The 25,053-nt window shown below is 37.4% G+C and overlaps 1 protein-coding gene across 1 annotated transcript in view; it reads left to right on the top strand.

The window, feature by feature from the left end:
- Positions 1 to 18,174, top strand: part of MICU3 (mitochondrial calcium uptake family member 3) — a 46,191-nt gene extending 28,017 nt beyond the window's left edge. Inside the window, exons 9-12 of the mRNA XM_019471576.1 lie at positions 729 to 900; positions 5,128 to 5,236; positions 6,205 to 6,362; positions 15,776 to 18,174. Coding sequence (XP_019327121.1) covers positions 729 to 900; positions 5,128 to 5,236; positions 6,205 to 6,362; positions 15,776 to 15,886 — 550 coding nt within the window. The 3' untranslated portion in view covers positions 15,887 to 18,174. The remainder of the gene's footprint in view (positions 1 to 728; positions 901 to 5,127; positions 5,237 to 6,204; positions 6,363 to 15,775) is intronic.
- Positions 18,175 to 25,053: the final 6,879 nt, after the last annotated feature.

Here is a 25,053-nt window from a genome sequence, read left to right as displayed (position 1 = left end):
CTCTTAGGAATCTGTAACAGGGAAGTGTTACAGGTTGTGGTTGACAATCAGATGAACGTGAGCTCCCAGCGTACTACTGGGACGAGAGAGCTAATTTCACCCTTGGTTGTATAACTAGGACATCAAGCAGAATCAGGGAAGTTATATTTCATTTTTATATATAGCTGGTTTTTACTTTATCCAGTTTTGGTGTCCGTAATATACTAAATATGTTCTTAAGTTGGGAAGAGTTTATAGAAATATCATAAGAATAGTGAAGTATTAAAAAAAAAAAGTTTAAATTGAAAGGCTGCAAGAGCTTGTCATACTTAGCTTGTTAAAAAGAGAAAGGTAACGTTTAATCGCAATCTGTGAGTAACTATATGGGGAATAAATTTTGGGAATTCATTTAGTACCATGATGGAATTTTCAGTCTAGCATATAAAACTTAAGAACAGTGACCCACTGAAGAAGAAAATTAAGCAAACACAAACTAGACGTAAATTAGAAATTTAAGTATTGTCATTTTGATCCTTACTAAATCACTTCATCTTTGAGTTAAGATTGTTGTATTGATTAGAAAATATGTCAACATAGATAAGGGATTTACCAAATTTACCATCAGTGCTGCGAAAAGGGAACTAATTTGTATAATGCTATTTGGCTTTATATTCTATGAGTCTTTTAAGGACATGAATAGTAGAAATATAAAGTATTGCTATTTCTTCATATTTATGTTTGTGCTTTAGATTTATGGATAACCTACAAACTGAGGTTCTAGAGATAGAATTCCTTTCCTACTCTAACGGGATGAACACCATCAGTGAGGAGGACTTTGCCCATATTCTTTTGAGGTATACGAATGTGGAAAATACATCAAGTTACCTGGAAAACATGCGCTGCAGGATTCCTGAAGAAAAGGTGATTGTTTTGCTAGGACAGCAGTGGGCCACAGTATCCAGTCCCAGTGTCATCAAGATGAAAACATAGCCTGAACTGAACGAGATTCTGTCGCTGGATTAATTAGCACCAGGATTTTATTCTGATCATAAACTGTGTGTCATGTTTTTCAGATTACTTGCTGAATAAAAAGTAGAAGAGTAAATAGCATAGAATTATATTCCATGAGATTTAGCTAGTAATATTTTTGAAGTTTAGATAACAAAGCTTTATATTACATGAAAACTCAGTTTAAACAGCAAAAACTATAAGACTTGACAAAGAACAGCTTTCGAGGCATTAAAACACCTTTTTTTTTCTTTCTTCTCTTTTGCACTGCCAATGGAATAGCACCTCCTCAGAAATAACATTGACACCCTTTATCTAGTTGTTTTATAGTCTTAATAATGGATGACTTGTATATAGTTATTGATGGGTATGTGGTTCTTATTAATGGCTGAAGAGATAGAAAAGATAGTAAAAACAGTAAATGTCATGAGGTAGGTAGTCCTTCATTTGTTTAACAACAAATGTGTTGTCAGAAGTGTATCTGAGAGAAATGTAGTGGCAACTATGCATCAATGGCAATCGATACGATAACGTTAAAAGTAGCCCTTCAAATAAAGGGATGTGTTGGATGTACTCCTTCTATTTGTGTTTACAGAAGGAGATCAGATTAATCTGTCCTAGAAATCTAACTCTTTCAATAGCTATATAATTTGATAGCATTGACAGCAGAGCTTGTGAAGAAAAGTAATAAATAGGTTTGGACAGGTTTTTTGGGTTTTTTATTTGAGAAATTACATTGTAATTTCAGTCTACAGAGTAAGATCAGTCAGCTGACCTGATAGAAACACACTCCAAAAATCAACAGTTTTCTGTTCACATATCTGGATTATCTGATTCTTCCTGTGGTTGTACAGCAATTAGATCCACTGAGAGATAAATATAGCTGGGGAGCGGAAAGGGAAAGCAGGGCTGTCTCTTTTGCACCAGATTAGGTGTAAGATGAAGCAGTAAGATTGGGATCGGAGTTCCTGCTCACTGACCCTTTCCAAGTTCCCGGTCTAGCTGCTGAGGCGCTCAGTTCTAACTACTCTAAAAGGTCTGTGCAGCTTTCAATATTCAAAGCCAAGACAGTGCAACAGAAAAGCTCCTTTTGCATGTTTCCTAGATGTTTTTTGTTTAGGGTGAGATCAAGATTTCCATATGTATGGAAATCTCGGAGAAAAAGAAAAAAAATCACTTTGGGGCATGTATAACAACAATGATGTAAGTATCGCTTGGGTAACTGAAAAATAATGACAGTCATAGGTATAGAGAAATACTTCTTTGAATGGCAAAGGTAAAGTTGATTAAGTAAATATAGATACAGACACTTTCTTTTAAACACAAGGAAGTATTCTTTGAAGTTCATCTCTCCATCTCTTAAGTCTTCCAATGCCATTGTTCTGATAGCAAGTCTTCCACAGTAGTTTCCTCTTCTGATCTCTGATGGGACCATCAGCTAAGGAAAACTTCGACGTAGAAAGCTGTGTCACTCAGTTACATGTTTGCTTATGCTGCGTTCTGGGAATATCCTGGCATTTGACCAGTGCCGTATATCTGTATGCCATATGCTATACCTCCATTAAGTAGAACAAGACATTGCCATTTTCCATAGGTCCATATCACTGGCTTTGTAAATGTGCTGTCAGTACAGTGGAAAAAGTAAATCCCTGTGACATCTCTTGGACTGGCCACAGGCTTTTGAGAATGGGACTTTGCCTCTTATTGCCATGGAGGCATTGTTCATATGTTTGCACTTTTTTACACTTGCAATAACATTACAATTCGAAAATTACCAAATGTACTCTCTATTTTATTACAGTGATACGCTGCAATACTAATACAAACCAGAGGATTCCATTTAGAAGAAAAAGTAGTCTAGCCTGTAAAGTAATAGGCAGCTACTCTCACAGTTGGCAATGTTAATCTTTTGTGGCGCTGTATGTAGAAGCCTCTAAAGCAACATGATGATCATTTGGCATACTGTAGTCATGCTAAAATATTCAGCTGGCATGCTGCCTGCTCACAGGATGTTCTCCTCCTTTTACTAACTAGATGCCAAGCAGTGATTCATTTAAGCTGGCATCCTGAACGCACAAATATCAGCTTCTAAAGAAAGTCTATGCATTTTTAACAGCGTTGGTGCATTAATATAACAGTTTTCTTTGCTGTAGTAAAATATAATCTGTCCAAATAAATAAAAAAGTCAGTTTCCTTTTACATAGAAAATAAATAGTTTCCAGTAGGAAGCTTCTGGGATATCTACATGTAGGTAACTTCCTCTGTCAAAATGCAAAACATATGGCAAATACACGTTGTTATTACGGTTACCAGTTGAGAACAAAATATGGTCCTAGGAGAGGAGAGAGACAGTACAATGCGATCATCTCCTCTCTAGCTACATGGAAAGAGCCAGGATTTTTGCAGTAGCCTGACCTCTTACAGTATCTCCCACATTCAGAATCTTTACAGACAAATTGGTGCAAATTAAGGATTTTTAAAAATCGTTGTGAACCTAAAAATGTCAGCTCAAGACTTTGATGGCCATTTTCTATTATTGCTATTTTGCCGTAGTTCCTGACGGTCCTAGTTGGGGACTGAAGTTTCACCGATCTAGGTATTTCACAAATATGTGACAAAATTATGCCAGTCCCAGAGAGTTTTCAGCCTAAACAGAGTGCAGGAAACAGAACTTGGACATAAACAATTAGATGTCAAATGCAACGAACCAAGAAGACAGTATTGGTTAGTATTAGTAAATTAAGCTTTTAAGATAAAATTTAAAGGAGAATTAAGGAGGTGGTTCTGCTTGTGTTTGAGAGTTTCCTCCCAGTTGCAAAGGATGAAACAGAGAACAAATATGCTTGTTGAGAAAAGCCATTCATTATGGAGATGGGTCAAGCTCTCCAATCAAACAGTTTATAAATCTTAGCTAGACCTTAGGTAGGATCACTTAAGCAGCAGTTTACATCTCAAGTAGGTGGAGGCCTATTGAAGTCTTTTATTTTAACAATATTATGTTTCTCTCCACATTCACCACAGTACTTGCTGTCTCGTATGGGTTTACGCCCAACCTCTGCCATTTTCTCCTCTGCCACAAACCTACTTCAGTATGTTTTCTGTGTTCCACCATACCATAATGACTATGTATATCTTTGAGGAGAGACATAGGTCAAGATACTAGTTTGAACAGAAAGATTCACAGGTCTTTCTATTGTCTTCAGGTTTATTTTCAGAGAGACATAGTTAAATAGGATAAAAGGATGAAAGCAGACAGAAGAATAGCCAGGAATGATAGTTAAAGGAGGCCAGGGAGATCAAGGTTTGACAAAGAATGCCATCCCATGTTCAGAATGGCTGACAGACCATGGAGAATGAGATACAGGCAATGGTCCTGGCTTAATTCAAAGTCTCTGTTTAAGGTTTCTTTCAAAATTGATTTAGAGATAGTTTATCGGGTCTTTGGATTTGTAGCTAAGATGAGAGAAAAGCAGAACAGATATCATAAGGAAAGAAGAAAAAATAAGCTCTTTTAACAACAGCACTTTCAGAGAAACTTTCACAGAAGATATTCTGAAGTCTGGTCAAAATGCAAAAGGTTTTTTTAAAGAGCTGGACAAACCCTGCAATACTTGATACTTGGGAGTATCAGCTGAAGAGACCTAGGGGTCTAAATCTGGATAAGTAAAAACTTCACCTTAAAGTACAGAGCTTAAGTTAGATCATAACATGTATTTATGAATTCATTCAATGTATTTATGTGAGCGCACACACTCACATATATATAATAGTGGTTTGCAGGTTTTCAGTAGTAAACATATTCCAGTATTCATACAAACCTAGACTCTTATTCTCAATACTAACTGCCGTATTGTAATAATCCTGGAATTCTTAAAGATTGCCTTAAACAATGGAACAATATTTTGGACTGCTTTTTGGGTGAGAATTGCTATCCGTTGCAGTGGCAAAGAGGAAAGACACCTTGCATTCCTCAGGAGACTCCAATTCTTTATTGCCTTTCAGTACAAATCTCTATTTTTTTTCAATGGGTGTAGTATCTATTCTTAAATGAAGTAGACATATGTAACTGCAAGGTTTATTTATTCAGTTGTCATCACTACTGATAATTCTTATGGTGCATATTGTTCTTTTATTTTTTAGGGTATCACATTTGATGAGTTTAGATCATTTTTCCAATTCTTGAACAACCTAGAAGACTTTACAATTGCAATGCAAATGTATAATTTTGCAAGTCGTTCTATAGGTCAAGGTAAGTATTTACATTTTTATAAAAATCTGTTGATAAAGATACAGAACTGTTGACAAAAATACAAAAATGTTTTGGAATTCCTAGTTTGTAGTTTTAATGTCTAAGGTAAAAGGCTAAAAAGGCTAGGACTCCAGCTTTGAGAGGAGAAGGCTCGGTCATATCATGAGAGATATGATAAAGCTTTACAAAGTCATGTAAGTGGTGGATAAGCTGAATGCAGAATAGTTGGTCACCAAATCCTAAAATTCAAGAGTTAGGAGGTACTTGATGACACCAGTAAGAGATCAGTTTAAAGCAAACAAAAGCATTTCTTTACACAGTGGGCGTCTGGAATCTGGCCTTCTATGAAGGCTGTAGAAGGAAACAGTGTCAGAAGGTCCGAAGAGGGATTAGACAGATTTTTGAACAAATCAGTAAGTGGGTGCTGAAAAAACTAGGCAGGTGTGTACTGACTAAAATCCTTAATACAACAGTTGAGATGCTTGGGGAGTGCAAGGTTACGAATATGTGAAGTGGTCAGATTTGTGTGCTCTCAAATAGTATCTTCATGGGTCTGACACAGTAACACCAGCGTAGTCCTACCTCATGTGGCCTTACCAAAGGAGCGTACTGTTTTCTCTGTGCTCTGTTTCTTAGGTTCTGTTTTGTGTCAATTAAGTAGATGCCATCAGTATATATGTAACATAGGTTTAATTATAATATGATTTTCTAATTTTGTTACTACACATAGTATAGTATTTGGACTGTTATCTTTTGTGTAAAATAATTGATACCAATTAAGCAGTGTCATTTTATATCAGTTGATATATCAGAACTACTTGGTTTAGAACTGTGAAATTCAATCCTAATCGAGTGTTTTAACGTGAAAACTCAAGTTAAAAGTTTACTTGTATTTCATAATATGTTGTCCACAAAGTAGGATTAAATTCATGTATTTTATTTTTTCTACTGATGTTCTCTTTATGCAGATGAATTCAAACGTGCTGTGTATGTAGCCACAGGTGTGAAGCTTTCACCACATTTGGTGAACACAGTGTTCAAGATTTTTGACGTTGACAGAGATGACCAGTTGAGTTATAAAGAATTTATCGGCATTATGAAAGACAGACTCAATCGAGGGTTTAGGGTAAGGATTCTAATTTTTATAGTTATCTTAGTTGACTTCACTACTTACCAGTACTTACTTGAGCACCTGTAGCACCAGTAGGTTGCAAACCAACAGTGCGTATGTTTAAAGACATATGTTTTACGGAAATCCTGAAGCAGTCTGTAAGATAAATTCCTTCTTAAATTCTTGATTTTTTTATTAGAAAGCAATACATAGAGGACATGATGTACCTTTATAGTACACAAACCAAATTGGAGATGAGAAGTCCTCTGCATACTGTCATTTCCTCTGTATTGTGTGATTGACAGATTGGCATTAAGAATTTTAACAAGGGTAGCAATTTTGTCTGGGTTGTTTCCAGGGAAAAGAGAGTTTTTGTCTCTCAAACTCAGGCAGTTTAGTTAAAGGTCAACCATTGGCTCTTCTAAAACATTATTTAAAATACCAAGTGTTGATAATGACTGTTGGAAAGAGTTGCAGCAGAAGATAGTTTTAATTTTCAAGTAAAGAGTTAGTTAAGTGGTGCTGAACAATGCTATATTCTAGTTCAAAGTTGCCTTTGATAATTTAACCCTGTATCTAATACATTAAATTACGAGAAGCTAGAGGGCAGGAAATCACTTGCAGAAAATTTTCATAGGGAACAAGCTTGTAAATCATGCTTTGCCTTTTAGGTGAACGTATAGGCCTTGCTGCCCTCTTCAGGTTCTGTGTAGTACAGGGGAATTTTATAGTAACAGAAAAATTTTTAATTAGAGTATGATCAATAAAAGTCATCTTTTTTTTTCTTCATATGACAGGTGTTAACATTTTTAACTAAATGTAAAATGTTGTTCTTACTGACAACCTAATCCCTTAGACATAAATCTTAAACTGTGTTATGGTTCCTAAATTCACATTTCAGTATGTTATTTCTGTAATATAATTTTAGTCATTTTTAGTTAGCTTCCTAAATATAATTTTAGAACTCTCTGTGAAGTGGTGTTGAGTCTAATTGTTTTCTTGTTATTTTTGTAATATTATGATCAAACGTAAAATGTGGATAACAACCACTGTATTTGTAACAAACTTACTTCCTTGTTGGTCCTCAATTCCTTTTATTATGGTGTGGGAATGATGATTGTTTCATAACCGTTTCAAGATGTTCAGCTATATGTTTTAATTGTTTACTAATTGTAAGTGTGCAGTGTATGTTAATTCAACCAGAAAACAGTCTGCTTACTAAGTAATTCTTGTAAATGTATTACACATTTCTATTTCACAAAATGCATGACAGAAATTACATATAATCCTTAAGAATCAGTCATCCAGTACTATTCAGTCTTATGCACGTATCTTTCTTTTGCCTAGGCCACTATAAAATATTCCAGTGGACTGTAAATGAACTATAAAGAATAGCCAAGGATGTTCAGAAGAATACCACAGTCTTTCATAAATGATGTGTCTAATTTTAATTAGATATATCTCCTGGATTGCATAGGAGATGATCATGATTTGGTCCTATAATTCAGTTATATTCAGACATGCCTACATGCAGACTTGTTAGATTATTCAGAAAAATGCATTCTCTTCTCTAATCAGAAGTATTCCAAGACAATTACAGTATCAAACTTAGGAATTACAATTTCCAGTAAGTTTTCGTAAGTGTCACACAAACCTGATGTTTCCAAGTGTAGGTAGTAGTAAAAACTCTGCAAAAATTTGCCTTTTCAGTTTAATAAACACCCCCCAGCCACCCCAATCTTGGTTTAGAATGAAGAGAAAAAAACACTTAAGAACCTTTTGCCCAGAACAAATTGGCAGAAAGCGTCATTAATTGCTTCCTATTGTTTGTACATTAAAATTTATACAGTATTTAGTGTGGCCAGAACAAGTAAAAGTTTATCCTCTTGCTCCTACAATGTGGAGGGCTCAAATGTTGTCTTGTGCTAAATCAAAACTAACAAATCACTAACCTTTTCTTTGTTAATAACTGTGTTTCAAATCCATATGAAGATTTGGTCAGTTCCATTATACAGATAAAAGAACATTATAGCTTCTGCTTATGCAGTATTTTGTAGCAACATGGAAATTTTTGCCGTAAGAAATTTGAACCTGTTCATAAAGTCTAAATGCCTGATTTTAATGTTAGGTATCCTACAATTAATGTCTGCCCAAATCAATGTAGTCTCTGATTATCACTCTAAAAACGTCTAAAAATAACAGTTTAAAATAGGCCTATGATTTGAAGTATGATTTTACAATTAACATCTTATACTTAGTAATTCAACTTTTTTCAAAGTTGAATGCCCAGAAGAATCTTGAGGGCATCACAGAGCTTGGTACTAGGGCCATGTATTTTAGAAAAGGGCATTCTGTATTTATATAGTATGACTAAAGCAAACATATTTAAGAGCAAAGAGTTAGACAAGTCCAATGAAACTGGAGTTCTGAAAGGGCAGTCAGTACCTACCAGCTTTGTCCTATTTAAAAGCTTAGCCATAAACTTACAAACTTGAGGAAGGTCAGGTGCTACCCCTTACAGGAACATAATAAATATTCATTTTAACATATATTTTAGATATTTTTTTGGAAAAGTAAATGTCTTAAAGAGTTTATCAAATGAAATTTCTCTCTTTCTGGAATATAGTATTATAATCTGAAACTTTTTTTGGTTTTAGTAGTTTGAAACAAACTAGTGTATTAAGCTGCCATCAAGCGGTCAGTCAGAGTATTGCAATAAACTTATTAAAATGTGCAGACATGAAAAGCTTTATTTTTGCTTGCTGTTTGGTTTTAAATAGTTATTTCCTTTCTTTTTTTTTTAATTTAAAAATATATAAGAAGATTCCTTTTCCTTTATAAATTCCATTTTTAAACTGAAAGATTTGGAACTTAATGATAAACATTTTACCTAGCACATACTATACTGTATCTTCTAGCTATTCGTCACTTAAAGCCATTTTTTTGTATTTTCATGATACCGTTGTCTTACGCTTACCTCTGGCTGCCTTCACATGTTGTCTGCATCTGCGCACTTCTCCATTTTCTGCTCCACAGGGCTACAAACCTATACAGAGGTATACTACTTTCAAATCCTGCGTGAGGAAGGAACTCTATAGCAGATAAATGACGGTATGTGTTAGCCGCCCAGTCTGACTGTGCTGGTGTGCTTGCAGGAATGGCTGAATGTTGAACTGTCACTGCTTTGTTTCCCGTTCCAAAATTCAGGAATAGGTTATCTGACTGTAAGCAATGTAGTAGCTCAAAGCGTCACGTTGTGTTTTTGACTGAAGCAATAGAAGTTTATTCTGGAGTTGGCAATGACTGAGTCGCACTGTCACTGTTTTGTAAGCCAGCTGCTATTTTGTACTATGTTTGAAATCAGGAAAAGTATTCTTTCATAGTTTCTGTTGGTGTTTTCTGTCTGTCTTGTGACCACTTTTCAAATAATTTCTCAGGTACCTATAGCTAATAAGTATTTACCAATGAGGATTGTAGAGGCAGATTTTTCTTCCTGAGAGACTGTTAGTAACTTCATTCTACTTCGATTTATACAGTTAGACTTTTGAAAACAATAATGTGGTTTTGGCTCGATTAATGCTATACCAGCAATTTTCAAAAATTGGCACTGTGCCCACACGTGACCACCATGGCTGTTTCTGCGTATCCACTACATGAATATCCGTCCTTACAATTAGATTGTACTGTGGGTTTCAGTATAAAAACTGAGGTGTGCATATTCTGTAGCCATATTGTGAAACTGTTTGTCACACAATGGATACAGTGGAAATGTGTTAGTAGATATTTCTTTTCTTACATAAAGCAAGAGCTTGCTCCTTTGCAGTTTAAGGTTTTGGTGCCAGCACTTTTTTCCTGTTTATATTTATAGACTTTGCAGTAGTTGCTATGAAGGCTGTTAACAGCTTATGTAGGTCCCAGATGTATTATTCTGCAGAGGGGAGGAACAAAGAGATGTACACCGTGACGAACAAGGCCCCATGGCCAGTGGTCTGGCATGAGTGGACCTTGTGGAGTAGCCAGCACATCTCATGCTTCTGAGCCAGAAGGGTTTGACTGTCGTTCCCTTGGTGTTTTTAATTCTGAGGCACAATATTAAGCTGAGACTTCTTGTCGCATAACCATCTTCAGATGCCTCCATATATCAGCATATTGGCATCTGACCTTCTGAATCCTCCTCTTTCCTATCATATGCCTCTCTGAGCACTTGTATGCCACTGAGCGTGCTGGGCCTCTGGTTTAAATCTTTCTTCCCTAACTCTGAAACGGCATGGCAGGAAAGTGAGGAATGTAGGTACACTAAGCAGAAGTTTCTTGGATCCTGTTTACCTGGGGTGATAGCTGGCTTCCAGCACAGTGGAAAATCTAAGTCTGTAAGGATGAGAGGTGGGGTCCATTTACCCAGACTGGTAGCCCACCAGCTCACCAGTCCCACTGATGTTTTCCTTTTGTAGACCTCTGTGCAAGATAGGTAAGGGAGAGGGAGTGTATCTAAACTATTGACCTATTCCCATGGCACAGCATGTCATGTACCCCAAACTGTGTTCTTTGGAACTCTTCATGCCATTTTTTTTTCCATGAAGTGTCACATCTTTTGAACAGGCTGGTTCTTTGAAATTCAGCAGTAAAGATGGCTTGGGGCATGTCCAGGCTTATGCAGCTGATTTGTCCTCCTAGAAAGAAGACGAGTTCCATTTGGTCTGCATACACTCTTCTCGTACACATAACATTTAGCATCCGTAGGATTATTTCTTTATTATTTTGATTAATTATTAACATTTTTAAAATTATACTTCTGCTTTATAACGCAAATACTGAAGCATTGTACTAATGCATGAGGAACAGAAAAGGAAATTTGGTCTTAACAAACAAAGCATCTGGTTTCTGGGAAGTGGGAATGTGTACTGGGAAATGTAAATGACTAATGAAATAGTTAAACCAATATTTTAGTAATCCAACTCACCAGTCACATAAGAAGAAATTCATGGCTTTAGATTAATTTTATGTAACTTCATTTCTTTGAAACTTTTGACTCTCAAAACTGCCTTTCTTCTTTTCCCATGCCTTTTTAATAATAATTTTAGGAGTATTTTGTCTTTTTGTCCCCACTAATTCTGCTACAACCTACCTTGTAGTTGCATATCAAGTATTGTTTAAACTGTAAACTTCTCAAGATACAGAACAGCTTTTACAGGAAACTGGCAAAATGCTATACAGTCATGATGCCTTCCTAATAATTTCAGTGAAGGGTATGTGACCAAGTGTAACAAAATGCAGTGACACAAAAGAATCCAATATCTAATCATCAAGCCTAATAAAATTAGCTTGGTGACAAAAGAGAGACACTGGTAAAAGCATCAAGTTTACATACATCGACACCTTGACAGAGATCTGAATTCAGGCAATAAATTCATTCATTCATCTTTTGAGAGGGAGTAAACTGGGAGAAAAATACACAGTGGAGATTTGTAAAGCGAGATTTTGTTCACTCTGTATAAAGTCATTCTCAAGAAAAAAAATTTAAAGTTGAATAATACTATGTCTACACTACACACTGGGAGACAGACAGAGAAACCAGGTTAGTTCTCAGTGCACTGACCTGGCCACAGGCAGCCTCACTGACATAGTGTAGAGGTTGCTGTTTATTTACCCTGCTCTTCTTCCCACTTGGAGCTCCTGGATGCTGTAACAAGAACACTTCTGGTACCTAAGCTTGCCAAGGTCTGTATCAGATACCTGTTCCCTGTGCACTCAAGAATGCACTGTAAACCTCAAATATATAAAATTCCGTCGTCCCTGCAGGCACATCAGTCAGCTACTGCTCTTTGCTTGAGCAACTGCTCCTTGTCTCGTGATGAATTATAGTAACATATCCAGTCGTTAGCTATCCTGAGTTCCTTTTTGTGCAAAGTGTTACTTAACTTACGGTATTTCTTCAAATTTGTTGTAAATATTTATTAAAGTTTGTTGCAAGTGTCAGGTAACGGCAATGGAAACTTCAGCCGAAACACATGTGAAGTGATTTGGAGTTAGTTACTGTGGAGGAGAACAGAACTAATTCTGTCTTTGCCGTACAGTGTGGAGGGAAAGTGAATTTACATAATTCTAAAAATAATAATTTTCTATTTAGTTTATAAACTGAGAAGATAATAAAGACGGTCATTGGCGATAAAAATAATAATTTTCTATTTAGTTTATAAACTGAGAAGATAATAAAGACAGAGTCATTGGCTATGTGAAATTGAACAATTTCAATTGGGTAATTAAATTTGTCTGATGTACAAAAAAACCACATAAATGTATGTGAAATACAAAAATCTGCTGCAATTACATCCCAAAGTTAGGTGCAATACAATAACTCTTGATTTTACTTTGTTCCAAATATAAATGTACAGATCGTTGTCTGTGCTTTGATATACTTTCTGTGGTAAACTCTGTGGTAAAACTCTGATGAAAGAGATTAAGATGCTTGGCAGACGTACCTTAGGTTATACCATACTTCGAATCTGCACCCTGAAAAGGGATAAACAGCACATTGTGCTGTACATTGCGTATCTCTAAATTGCAGTAATGCAATTTACTTAACAGCGTAAAGAATGTTATACCCTTATAATAAATAATTAAAATCTCTCCTTGGGGAACAACTGTACAAGCTCTGTGTGGTCCAAACAGCTGGCAGTGTTCTTGGAGAGCTTGTCTTTCTGCATTGCTCTCCCTGCAGAGCACACAGCCTGACTCCACATCAGCAGGTACTCCTTTGCATACACTGCAGGGAGAACAGAAAAAACCACGTTAGCAGAGAACTGCCTAACAGAGCTGAGAGGAGAACTCTGCCTCGAATGCCTTATGGAAGCATTATCTAGAAAATTTCTAACGAAACCCTTTCAAAGTTAATTTCCGAAGAAGGATACTAGAGGCTAGAGCACACAGCCTGACTCCACATCAGCAGGTACTCCTTTGCATACACTGCAGGGAGAACAGAAAAAACCACGTTAGCAGAGAACTGCCTAACAGAGCTGAGAGGAGAACTCTGCCTCGAATGCCTTATGGAAGCATTATCTAGAAAATTTCTAACGAAACCCTTTCAAAGTTAATTTCCGAAGAAGGATGCTAGAGGCCAACTTCAGGAGGGATTCAACTCCATCTGAAAGTACTGTTTGCTAAACTCTTTGTGCGCTCAGTAACTGTAGTAGATACTTAAGCTATAATTCCAATTTTGGTCACTTCTAAAGTATTGAAAATAAATATTATATGTCATAATTGTAAATCTAGAAAATAAGTTTTAAGTCCCAGTAATTTCTTGAAAATCTTAAGATTTTTGCATTAAAATAACTTTTCTAGATGTTCTGAATTTTGTGGGGCTTCTAAATTTCTGATTAAAGGTTTTTAGGAAGTAATAGTTAATAGCTACAAACAGAGTCTTGAGACTGATTGGGGAAGGAAATTTCACTTTGAGAAAGACGTGAAAGACTCAAGCATGGACTCAGAACCTCATTGCTAGTCATGTTTCAACAATAAATTGCTGTCTTCTATAAATACTTCATTCAGTCAAGCAACATTAAGATGTGTCATGTAGTTAATATTTTGAAAGCTTTTAATTTCCATACTTCCCTACTATACAGCAGTTGAATACATCTATCATAAGAGAGAGCTTAAAAAAAAAACCTGAAGAGGCTGTCGGACTCAGAACCTCATTGCTAGTCATGTTTCAACAATAAATTGCTGTCTTCTATAAATACTTCATTCAGTCAAGCAACATTAAGATGTGTCATGTAGTTAATATTTTGAAAGCTTTTAATTTCCATACTTCCCTACTATACAGCAGTTGAATACATCTATCATAAGAGAGAGCTTAAAAAAAAAACCTGAAGAGGCTGTTGCTTACTAGTTGAAGAGACTTGTTTCTTACCTCTTGTCTAAAGCAAATAAAGTGGGAAGTGTGTTATAGGCACTCCTTACTGACTCATCTTACAAAAGTAACTGGAAATTACAGAACCCAGACTTTTGATCCTAAAACTGACTAGAACCTTAAAAACGTAACCTGGGTACGGCAGGAGGAAAATGTTCCGGTGAAATGTGAAAGCATTGCAGAGTATGTGGACAAAATGTTCTTTCTGTGGATTTGGTACACTGAGAGTAGATACAACAACAATGCATACGTTAGAAAGAAGTAGATGAACAGTTAATGTACCTCAGTGTTTCTTTTACTGATTTTCATGAACGTTTCTCTGAACCTGTTTCATAAAATAAAAAATGCATATCTCAAAGCACTGGTTAAGCAACTGAATGTGCTTTTCTGAATAATGCAATGCATTTTGCAAGTAATGCATTTTTTTTCATAAGATTGACCATAAATCTCAACTAAATTATGCATTCATGTAAGTATTGTTTCTAATATTTCATTTAAAGTCTTGATTATATACTGCTGTGGATTAGATTGTTTTCTGAATATTTACAACTTCTGCATAATGTTCTATGCTTTTTCATTATACAAGATGAGTAATAAGAATAAATGAAATGTAGACTTTAGTCTCTAATGGTTGGTTTTAATATACTGCCATGTCGCAATATTTTTAACTTCTTCACTCAGTTCAAGCAAACCAAGCTATCAGACAATCTCTCACCTTGACACTGTAACCGTTTACCTCCAGATACTGGACTTAATTTCTAAGATGGATTACAATTTAAAATTACTTGTAAGTGCTTCTGACTTATCTACAATTACAATTCCTGTTCCTTACTTAGCCTCTCTCCCCAGTTGATGTAATATTTAGCCCCTCTCCATCTTTCTGTACTTACTATTAAAACGGGCTTGTGAAGTTAGGAATAGCAGAAGAAAGAATGACATCCAGTGATAACTACAGAGTGAATCTCCCAGGCCAGCCTTTGGACGATATTTCTCTCCATTCAGTGGGCACTTATTAATGTCAGTGAACTACAGTGCAGTTTAGGATTAAGGTAACCTAGTATAAAGAAGCTTTCATAGCATCTGCCTATTTTGTATGTGGTTTTTGCTAATGCCTCAGTTTCATGAACATCAATAATTTTCTATGCTTTTTATTTGGTGTTAGAGGTGAATTTTTTAGTACAGTGTCGACATGAAGAAGCAAGAAACAAAACTAGAGAGCGAGCAGTACATACCTGAATAAAGAGGAAATCCTTTCTTACAGCTTTTAATATACGTAGGCTATTTGTTGAATGCTAACCGTGTGCTGTGAGGTGAGGATGCATTCTGAATATTTAACCTGTGTATGGATTTATAACCCTCATTTTACAGAAGTACTTCTGAGCCATAGAAGTATTTGATCTTTCATGATTTTAATATTAAAACATGTATCTAGTTTGTATGAGTGTGAGTCAAATTTGATGTAATATTAGGGAATTTAGTGAATGATATCTTTTTCCAATTGTATGTTACTCACTTTTCACAGGAGACTCCAAAGTATGGTTGGAAGGAATATTACTCTTGCGTGATGACTGTAACCAGTGAACATCTCAGAGATCTATGGAAGCAATTTCGGAGACGAGATATGCTGAGATAAAGGAAGAAAGAAGGATTATCTGCACTGGCTAGAACTATTTATTCCTATGAATTCTTAATGAAGAACAAACTAACCCAGGTGAATCGTGAATCTTGCAGGTGCAGTACAAAACACAGGACTTCTTTCCCACTTAATGTAGTGATCATCAACTCTTACAACTGCTTTTAAGTATGTATTTTATTTAAACGCCAAACTATCACCTGATTGGCAGAAGTCTTTTTTTTTAACAATACATTTTGAATATTATTTTTTATTATTTTGAGAGATGTTTGTCATTTAAAAGAAAACAAAAATAAGTTTTAGACCTGGGTAGGCAAACGTTTTGGCAATGAAGAGAAACTGCCCCACATCAGCTTAGACTGTGAACTTGCTTTCAGAAGAGCACTATTAAAAGTTTGTGCTAAATTGGGAATGAGAATACACTAAGTAGCATAACAATGATATACGAGTTGAATGTACAAATTAAATTCTTAGAAGCTAACAAAGCTGTTACTTTAAAAAGCGTAAAGCTGTTATGGTTATAATGTGAATGATAGGTACTTACCTAGGAGAGGTACTGTATGGACTATAATGTTCAGATTCTCCAAGTCTTACTATTATGTTTATTATTAATTTATCTTTTTAAAAAAATAATACAGATTTTAAGATGTCTTAGGAGCAGTATGTTGAAGAAAAGTCAAAATGTTCAAATTCACATTAAGCAACACACACTTTGTAATATTTATTGTAAATTTTATTGCCATACATATAAATTCACTGATATATTTCTGGTAGAGTAAAACTTCATGTGCTCCTTGTGAATAGTGTACTTTTATATGAAGTCACATGTGGCACTGAGTAGAAATTACAGTTGTTTAATTTGCTACTCTGGAATGCGGTATCTGAAAAATAGATAAATAACTTGTGTTTGTGTCAAACAAAAAACCAAAACAAAACATGAATGCATGCAGCAGTACAGAGCAACACTCACTAAGTAATATTATTTGAATATTATGCATCAAATATTAGACATAACTTAGGCCTTACAAAGTTTATGGAGACTATAGGCAATCAGTAGCCACCATGACCTTTCATGCCCTGTAGGTTTAGATGTTACAGAAACGGTGTTGAATTTGGTTTTCATATTCTCTAAACTTTTTCTTTGCTATTCAGTAGCAGCGTTTTTCCTTACTCCCTTTCAAGGTGATTGTTAGGTGGTGTGAATTAAACCCAAACAAACACGAACACATATTTCTTACATCCTTCTTGAAGAGGTTCGCTGGACATTAAATAAATCTGTATCTATTTAGGAACAATCTGTGCCTTGAAATATTTCTAGTTGAATACACACACACTAAAACTAATGTCAATAAATCGTTATCGGAAAGGCAAATATTTGGTGGTCTGACAACTAAAATAGAACCAAAATAATGGTTTTAAATCTTTTATTACTCCAAATACCTGTAGGCAAACTTCTCAAAATTGTATTTAGTGCACGTGTTGCTCAAATACCATCTTACAATTGCATGTGAATAGAAAAGATATATAACATCTCTGTAAGTCCACCGAAGTTTAGAAATGTTTAATTTATAAGAAGATTCATCTGTGCTAAAAATCAAAACAAAATGAAAAGGAAGATGTTTTTTAAGAGATTCCACTCTGGGAATCTTAGGAAAAAAATGTGCTAGGTGTGGCTTTTATCTGAGAAAAAGCCAGTTCAGAAAGCTTTTGAAGGATGCTACGTTAGTCGATATTTCATGATAAATACTTAGCAAATTTCCACCTTCGCGTCCTTAAACTACCGACAACAAGAAAAATCAAATAAATTAGGATAAAGGCACAATAGAACATGGATAAGCTGCAATCCCTGTGTGATCATTTAGGGAATTAATTGTATTCAATGTATCGTCTTGGTACGGAGAACTGTCTCACTGCTTCTTGTCAGCATATGCAAAACCCAATTTGCTACTTCAGTGATGAAGGACAAAAAATGGGAAGAAAGGATAGGGAGTTATTGAAGGGGTTCCCGTCCTTCCTCTTCATTCACTACTGCACACTCACAGTGATCCTCCCCGTGGAGGAAGCAGCAGCACCATCATCGTTTTGCTCCTCCCCTGCCCTAGGCAATAGTGCACTTTGCTTTTATGGCTGGCTTGAGACAATTTTATCATTTTTCTATGTATTTCCTAACTATAGTCACTTAATATAAAATAGAATGTGAAAGTGTCAGATTAGTTTTTAAGAGTATTTTTTCTCATGTTTAATAATAAGTTATTTAATATAAATGTGAATATATGCATATAATATTCTTGTTTATTTCAAAATAAATGCACTTGAAACTAATTTTCTTTGCAGTGTATATCATTCAAATTCTTTTGTCATAAAAAAAATCTTTTTTTTGCATAACATGAATGTACAAGTGCTTTGAATTAGAGCATCTCACCATCACAAAAAAATAGACTTTTTTGCTTCTTTTGGCCATTTCTTTAGCTAGCTTTGCTTTTCTGCCACAGAATTCTGTATAAAAGAGCTGGAAGAGAAAGGACAGACAGGTGAAAACAAAGCAGGGTAGCGGACATGCCATCTGCTATAGAGGCACCCCTCGGATAGGCAGCAGTTGCTGTGCACAATAAAACCTTATTCAAAATCCGCCAGATTCCTGGCAGCAGAGAAAATTTGTATGCTGCAACTAAATTACGTGAAAAGTTGCGTCAATTAAGGCTTTTTGTAAAAACAGTTCTTGTTCTCTTCTGTCAGTTAAGAAACCTGTAATAATATAAGAAGATATTCAGTGGATGCTTAGGAACTGCCCACTGATGCCCAGACCAGCTGTAAATGGTGATAAAATGGTGACTATTAAACCTGCAGCTTTGGGCAGCTTTGTGGTACTAACTAACTTTTGTCTGAGCTCTGACGAATTCCTAGTTCCTAGTAGAAATTCCTGTACCGCAAGCTGCTCCCTGCTAATCTTCTGACATTTAAGATCACACTGGCAGTTTCCCTCCTTGTACATTTTGGCAGTAAGTCAATATAAATTACTTCCACTGCAGATTCTTGTGTTGTATGACATAGAAAGTTATCAGCCTGAAGAAAAAGAAACACTATTTAACACTGACTTGCAGCAGATTGTTGGTCATACTGCCTGGTTTCTGTAGTTATTTGATCTCTTCTTTTCCACCTAAATATCAGGATAAGGATGTGTTGTGGTTTAACCTGGCAGGCAGCTACACCACACATGTTGTGGTTTAACCTGGCAGGCAGCTAAACACCACACAGCCGATGGCTCGCTACCTGCCTCCCTCAGTGGGATGGGGAGAGAATCGGGGGGAGGGGGGGGGAGTAAAATTTGTGGGTTGAAATAAAGACAATTTAATAGGACAGAAAAGGAAGGGAAAATAATAATAATAAGGATGATGATAAAATAATACACAAACCAAGTGATGCACAATGCAATTGCTCACCACCCACCGACCGATGCCCAGCCAGCTCCCAAGCAGCGGTCACCGCCCCCCGGCCAACTCCCCCCAGTTTATGTACTGAGCATGACGTCCCATGGTATGGAATATCCCTTTGGCCAGTTTGGGTCAGCTGTCCTGGCTGTGCCCCCTCCCAGCTTCTCGCTGGCAGGGCATGAGAAGCTGAAAAGTGCTTGACTAGAGTAAGCACTACTTAGCATGACGTAAAACATTGGTGTGTTATCAACATTATTCTCATCCTAAATCCAAAACACAGCACTGTACCAGCTACTAGGAGGAAAATTAACTCTATCCCAGCTGAAACCAGGACAGGATGCATTGAAATAAAATGGGGAAAAAATGATAGAGGGATTTTTCACTTTGATTTGACATTGCGTCATATTCTTTACATAATGATGTGTCTTGCTCTCTTGTCCCACTGAGGACACTTTCAAGACAGTTTCTAGCAAAAGAACTTCAGACTAATACCTGCAGAAGGAAAACAATCAGACCAGAAGTTCACTATTCAAAAATGAATCTGAAACAAAACTAATTTGTAGCAATACAAAGTCTGAACTCCCCTTAAAATCAAGCCAAAACTATATGAAATGTTTTCTAATATATGTAAGGTTTGAACATAGAGTATTTTTCCCTATATCTGAAAATCCATGAAAGCATTTGGCACCCTGAACTTGTTGGCAGATGGTGCCCTTAGATATATTATGTTCTTTTTCTTACACACGCAATTAAATACATGGGGGTGTGCTTTAATCTTGAATGGGTAATGCTGATTTTTACCACTAGCTTGACTTATAAATTCCTCCCACAGAGGAACATTATTGTTAGCTAGGAGCGTTCCATAAAAATATTAGCACCCACTTGAAAATTTTAATAGAAAATACCTAATTTTATATATATAAACATTCATAGAAACAGCAACATATTACATGTGTTTTAGTAATGTGTTTCTGTTTATTCAATGTAAGCAAATAAACTATTACTCCTGGGCTTTTTTAAAAAGTACACTGAGCTAAGTTACCTATTTACAGGTCCACCTTAATTTAAAAATAAATGAAATAAAGTGAATATCACTGCACAGGAATTTTTTCAGTTCCCATTTCATAGCTATCCATTGCAAATAACTTTTCATTTACAGTTTTCTTCTGACAACAAATTTATAATCCTTCTCCTTTTTAAGCAGCCATACCCATAAGCCATGATTTTTTCATAACTGTTTCTGTTAAGTGGGTTTAAGTGATTTGCCTGAGGTTTAAGTTCTGGTTTTAAACAATGAACTCTAACTCACTCTAACCCTGATTCAGAAGCTACAACCTAGATTCAAAAGAGTGTAGTGCTGTAAAAATAAGCTTTCAAGTATCCAAATCTCTGCAGTAAAATACTGAGCCTGAAGTTAGTCACCTAGGCTCTCTTAATGGATCCATGCAGAGAATTGCATGAGATCTGTTTTAAATCGGCAAACTAGCTAAACTAGTTAACCAGGCAGTACTGAGTATAGGGATGTATATAAGATGTTGCTCCTGGGAGCTGTGCATTCTCATGCACACCTTTCATGGCCAGTAGCACATCTGTGACAGGGGGGGTGAGATGGCTCAGTTAGGAATTAACACGGGGGGGGGAATCACACACGTATGTGATTCAACCGAAACAGCTCCCAGTTACAAAAGTGCTGGGGACAGCATAGGAGAGGGAGTGGAAATACATTGCCTGAAGCAGAGATGAAGAGCAGGATAATGGCAGTCTGGATTCAGAGAGACTTGAGCTGCTGTGGTAGTTGCTATCACATTATGCTTCTTGCCAGCGATAACATAGCTTGTAAAGAGAATAATATGCCATTGCACTTGGAAACCGCATGACAAAACCCAGTACGAGGAGCAGGGACTGGAATCCAGAAGTCCCCGTTTTGGGCAAATGCCCTGAGAGGCTGCCGAAGCATTTACTTTCTCTGGTCCTGTGAATCTTGCATCCTTTTCTATACCATTTCATAATGACAGTGGACAAATTGCCAAAACTGGCTTACAGACTGGCAATTAAAACACTTCGTAGGAAGTGGACAGAGATAAATTGTGGCTGTCACTGCATTTTGTGCAGAGACGTATTCTGAGGATCCCCGGCAATAGAAAACATGAACACGGGCAGGTATCTCATCCCTGGACAATGATCAAACTTAGATGTGTGACCAAGGTACTGCGCGGTTCAGCCCTGTCAAGGCATTTCAGTGCATTAGCTGTGTAAAAGTGGGTTTAAATTGCCTGATCTAAAAAAAAAGAGTCTGTCAGACTGATAGTTTTACATTTAGATGCCTGCTTTTGGAGTCAACCGTTAAGCCATATAACTTCTACTCCAAAGGGCAGAAACCACTGGATCAGTGCATACAGCATGGGATGTCACTAAATGGGATAAGGGTTCTTACATACAGCTCTTTAGGGGCTTTCCACTCTAGGGGTCGTGATTTTTGCCTAAGTAGAGACATGTACGGTAGAACTGGTTTAAATTTTTCCCATTTTTCCCGCTTTAAGTGGCAAAAGGGAAAGCAGCAGGGAAATGAAAACTCCAAGGTGAATACATCTGGGAAAAAACAACGCAATGAAAAAATTACTGCTGAAAGTGACAAAAGAGTAAGTGGATAATAAGGCCAAATATGACTTTAAACAACTTCCCTGAAGGCAAACTCTGACAAATACAGTATTGTACCAATTCAGGGGTAGCAATCAACAAATTCCAGGAAGGAATTCATTACTTGAAAAGGAGCTAAACGAGCCTCTCCTGTGGAGAACGAGGCAAATTTCCACATTGTGGAAAAGTAAAAAATAAAATTAAAAAAAAAAAAATCATATGACAACAGTTGGGTTTGGGTATCCAAACGGTTGCAAATAATTAAGTACCTAGCTAGGATGAAGGGAGAGCAAGAGGATGAATACATCTGGGCCAGCCCTTCAATTCAAATACATCTGACAGCTAGGCTGAGACTGGAGAGGCTACTACGCTGCTTGTTTTCACGTAGCTGGGAGCCATGAACTGTACACAGATGGTACTCGACTCCAGCTGGGATGCAACATACATTTTCTAAGTGATGTCTCATGCCAGAGACGTTGCAGAGAGATTTCTTTTTCTGTGTGTGGTAAGTCTGGTCCAACATCCAAACGTTCTGGAGAGAAGCAAGCAGCACAGTCGCTGTCGTGAAGGCCAGAGAGCATCCCTCTAGAGCCACTGGTTCGCCTGATTAGTGACACGTGTCTGTATGTCTGTGTCTATGTGTGTTCCTGCTTCTAGCTACTGGTCTGTGTATTGCACTTGTGCGAAGGCAAAAATTTATACTCCTGTCCTATTGTCCCTCCTCCTCTTGCTGCTCCACTGGATATGTGGGAGACATGGTGGGGGAGAAAGTATTCCACCGTATCAGATTGCTTACATAGAGGAGGAGATGTTCAGAGTCTATAAGCTGGAAGTTCCTAGTCGGATTCTCTGAAAAATACTTCTTATATTAAGAACATTTTGCTTGTGTATTTATCATTCACTGTATTTTGCATATACTTAGTTTGGGAGTTTTTAATTGACCAAATACTGTGCTTAAAATCATCAGGAAGTTATTGTGAGATTATAAAATTAATCATGCTTTATAATTCCCAAACAGTTCTAGCACAGTAAATCTGACATCTTAAAATGATCTAATAACATGAAGTCTTATTTTTCCACACTTAGTTGTTGTAATGGTAGTCTTAAGAGTTCAGTGTCATTTTATAGCTGAAAAGTAATGAGCTAGATACACATACTACTACTCATCATAACCTGTGAATGGACAGTAAATGTGAACATCTATGGCCAGCCTTGGATATTAAATCCGCAGGAGCCTAAATTAATGCTAAAGTAATTCCTTGACACATGCTCTCTTACTGCAGTACTGTGGTATTCAAATCACATATACATTAAGGAAAACACTGTTAATTTACATAATCACTTTTGTTTCTTTTCTTTTGTGGCTCATTTTACTTTTTTATTCTTACTGTTTTGAAATTTTATGACCTTTCAAACTGGTACAAAACTGAGCTCTGAGGAGACTCTCTATGCTAAATTATCAATAACAGGTAAATTTTCTCTGCCATATATTGAACATCTTCCCTCACTTGAAATTTCCTTCTATTTTGCCGCCATTACTTTATGAGATTGATTATTAGGAAGTGTTTATCACATCTTAATAAAATACATTCAAGATGTCTGTGTAACTTCATTAGCCATGTACAAACCTTCTACTACTGTTTGCTCTACATGGACAACTTGCACAGGAGTAGTTTTTCATTAGGACTGCATGCTCGGGTACCAAGGTGACTTTCTTCAGAAAGAGGCACTATTTCCACTCTCTGCTTCTGTATCTAAACCCAGCTGGAATCTACCTGTCAGTGCATGTGGAAGGAGAGACCACCTGCTTCGTTAACGTCATCTGATCAAGGACCTTGTCAAGTGGGAGGACAAGGAGAAGGGGGGAAGCCAAACATACGGAGGCACAAACCCAACCAAACAACGCTCACAGAGACAACAGCAGGGAACAGCCCTGGTCAGCCAGAGTAATTGGCAAGGGTATGTGGAGCGGGAGGATGCTTGTTTCAGCAAGATCAGCTGGATGAGGACCTTGTCAAAATGCAGTGAGCACCAAGCTGGACCAGGCAGTGAGTCAGGGACTGGGACCGTGGGGCAGGTAAGAGGGCCTGGGATCTGGGCAGGGGTGTCAGACAGCCAGGGAGGCTATGCCGCTACTCAGGGATCTGCAACTGCCTGTGTGCTTGTGAACGTAGAGAGGCGCGTGTGTGTGCGCGCGTGCTTTCTCTAGCGAACCTCAGCCCTGACAGCCGAAGGGGAGAAGGGGCCTTTGCTGTTGATACTTGTGTGAGTCCTATATGTAGGTGCTGTTGAAGTTTAGCAGGAAAGCAGCAGCCACCTCCACCAGCTTGGGATGGAGATGCCGGGTCCCCAGGCTGGGCTCCAGAGGCCAGGCAGGAGGATGCCCGGCCCCAGAGCTGCGGGTGGCAGCCCCTTCTTGTAACATCCCTTCACGCTACCTAGGTCGCACAACCTGACACAGAGAATAGTCAGACGTGGTAATGTTAGAAATGTATTCCAGAAGAGACACTTTTTTAAAAAATCCACCAGCAATACCTTGCATATACCTTGCCTGAGGGGAAAAGCTGAGTGGTACCACTTTTCTTGTAACATCCCTTCACGCTACCTAGGTCGCACAACCTGACACAGAGAATAGTCAGACGTGGTAATGTTAGAAATGTATTCCAGAAGAGACACTTTTTTAAAAAATCCACCAGCAATACCTTGCATATACCTTGCCTGAGGGGAAAAGCTGAGTGGTACCACTTACTGCCTTCTTGCCACCAGGTAGAAAGAGGGGACCTAAGCGACGGGGGGGCATGGAAACAGGTCCCTGCTCGGGGTGCCAGGAGAACCCCCGCCTGGCCTCCCTCACCTTCCCAGTTGCCTTTACACAACAGATATGGGGCCCTGGAACTTGAGGGCCAGGCAAATGAGGATGTAGATGAAGGTCTATCCAGGGGGTTGCCTAGGGTGAGGCAGTCAGCCCCACGCAGTATGACTGCCTCTGCTAAGAAAAAAAGGAGGGTAATTGTCATAGGCGATTCCCTTCTGAGGGGAACAGAGGGCCCAATATGCCGACCGGACCCGTCTCACAGGGAAGTCTGCTGCCTCCCTGGG

Source organism: Aptenodytes forsteri, unplaced genomic scaffold (genome assembly GCF_000699145.1).
Source record: "Aptenodytes forsteri isolate BGI_AS27 unplaced genomic scaffold, ASM69914v1 Scaffold65, whole genome shotgun sequence".
Classification (NCBI taxonomy): domain Eukaryota; kingdom Metazoa; phylum Chordata; class Aves; order Sphenisciformes; family Spheniscidae; genus Aptenodytes; species Aptenodytes forsteri.
The sequence above is the reverse complement of the archived record's forward strand: the minus strand, read 5'-3'. Positions and strand labels throughout refer to the sequence as shown.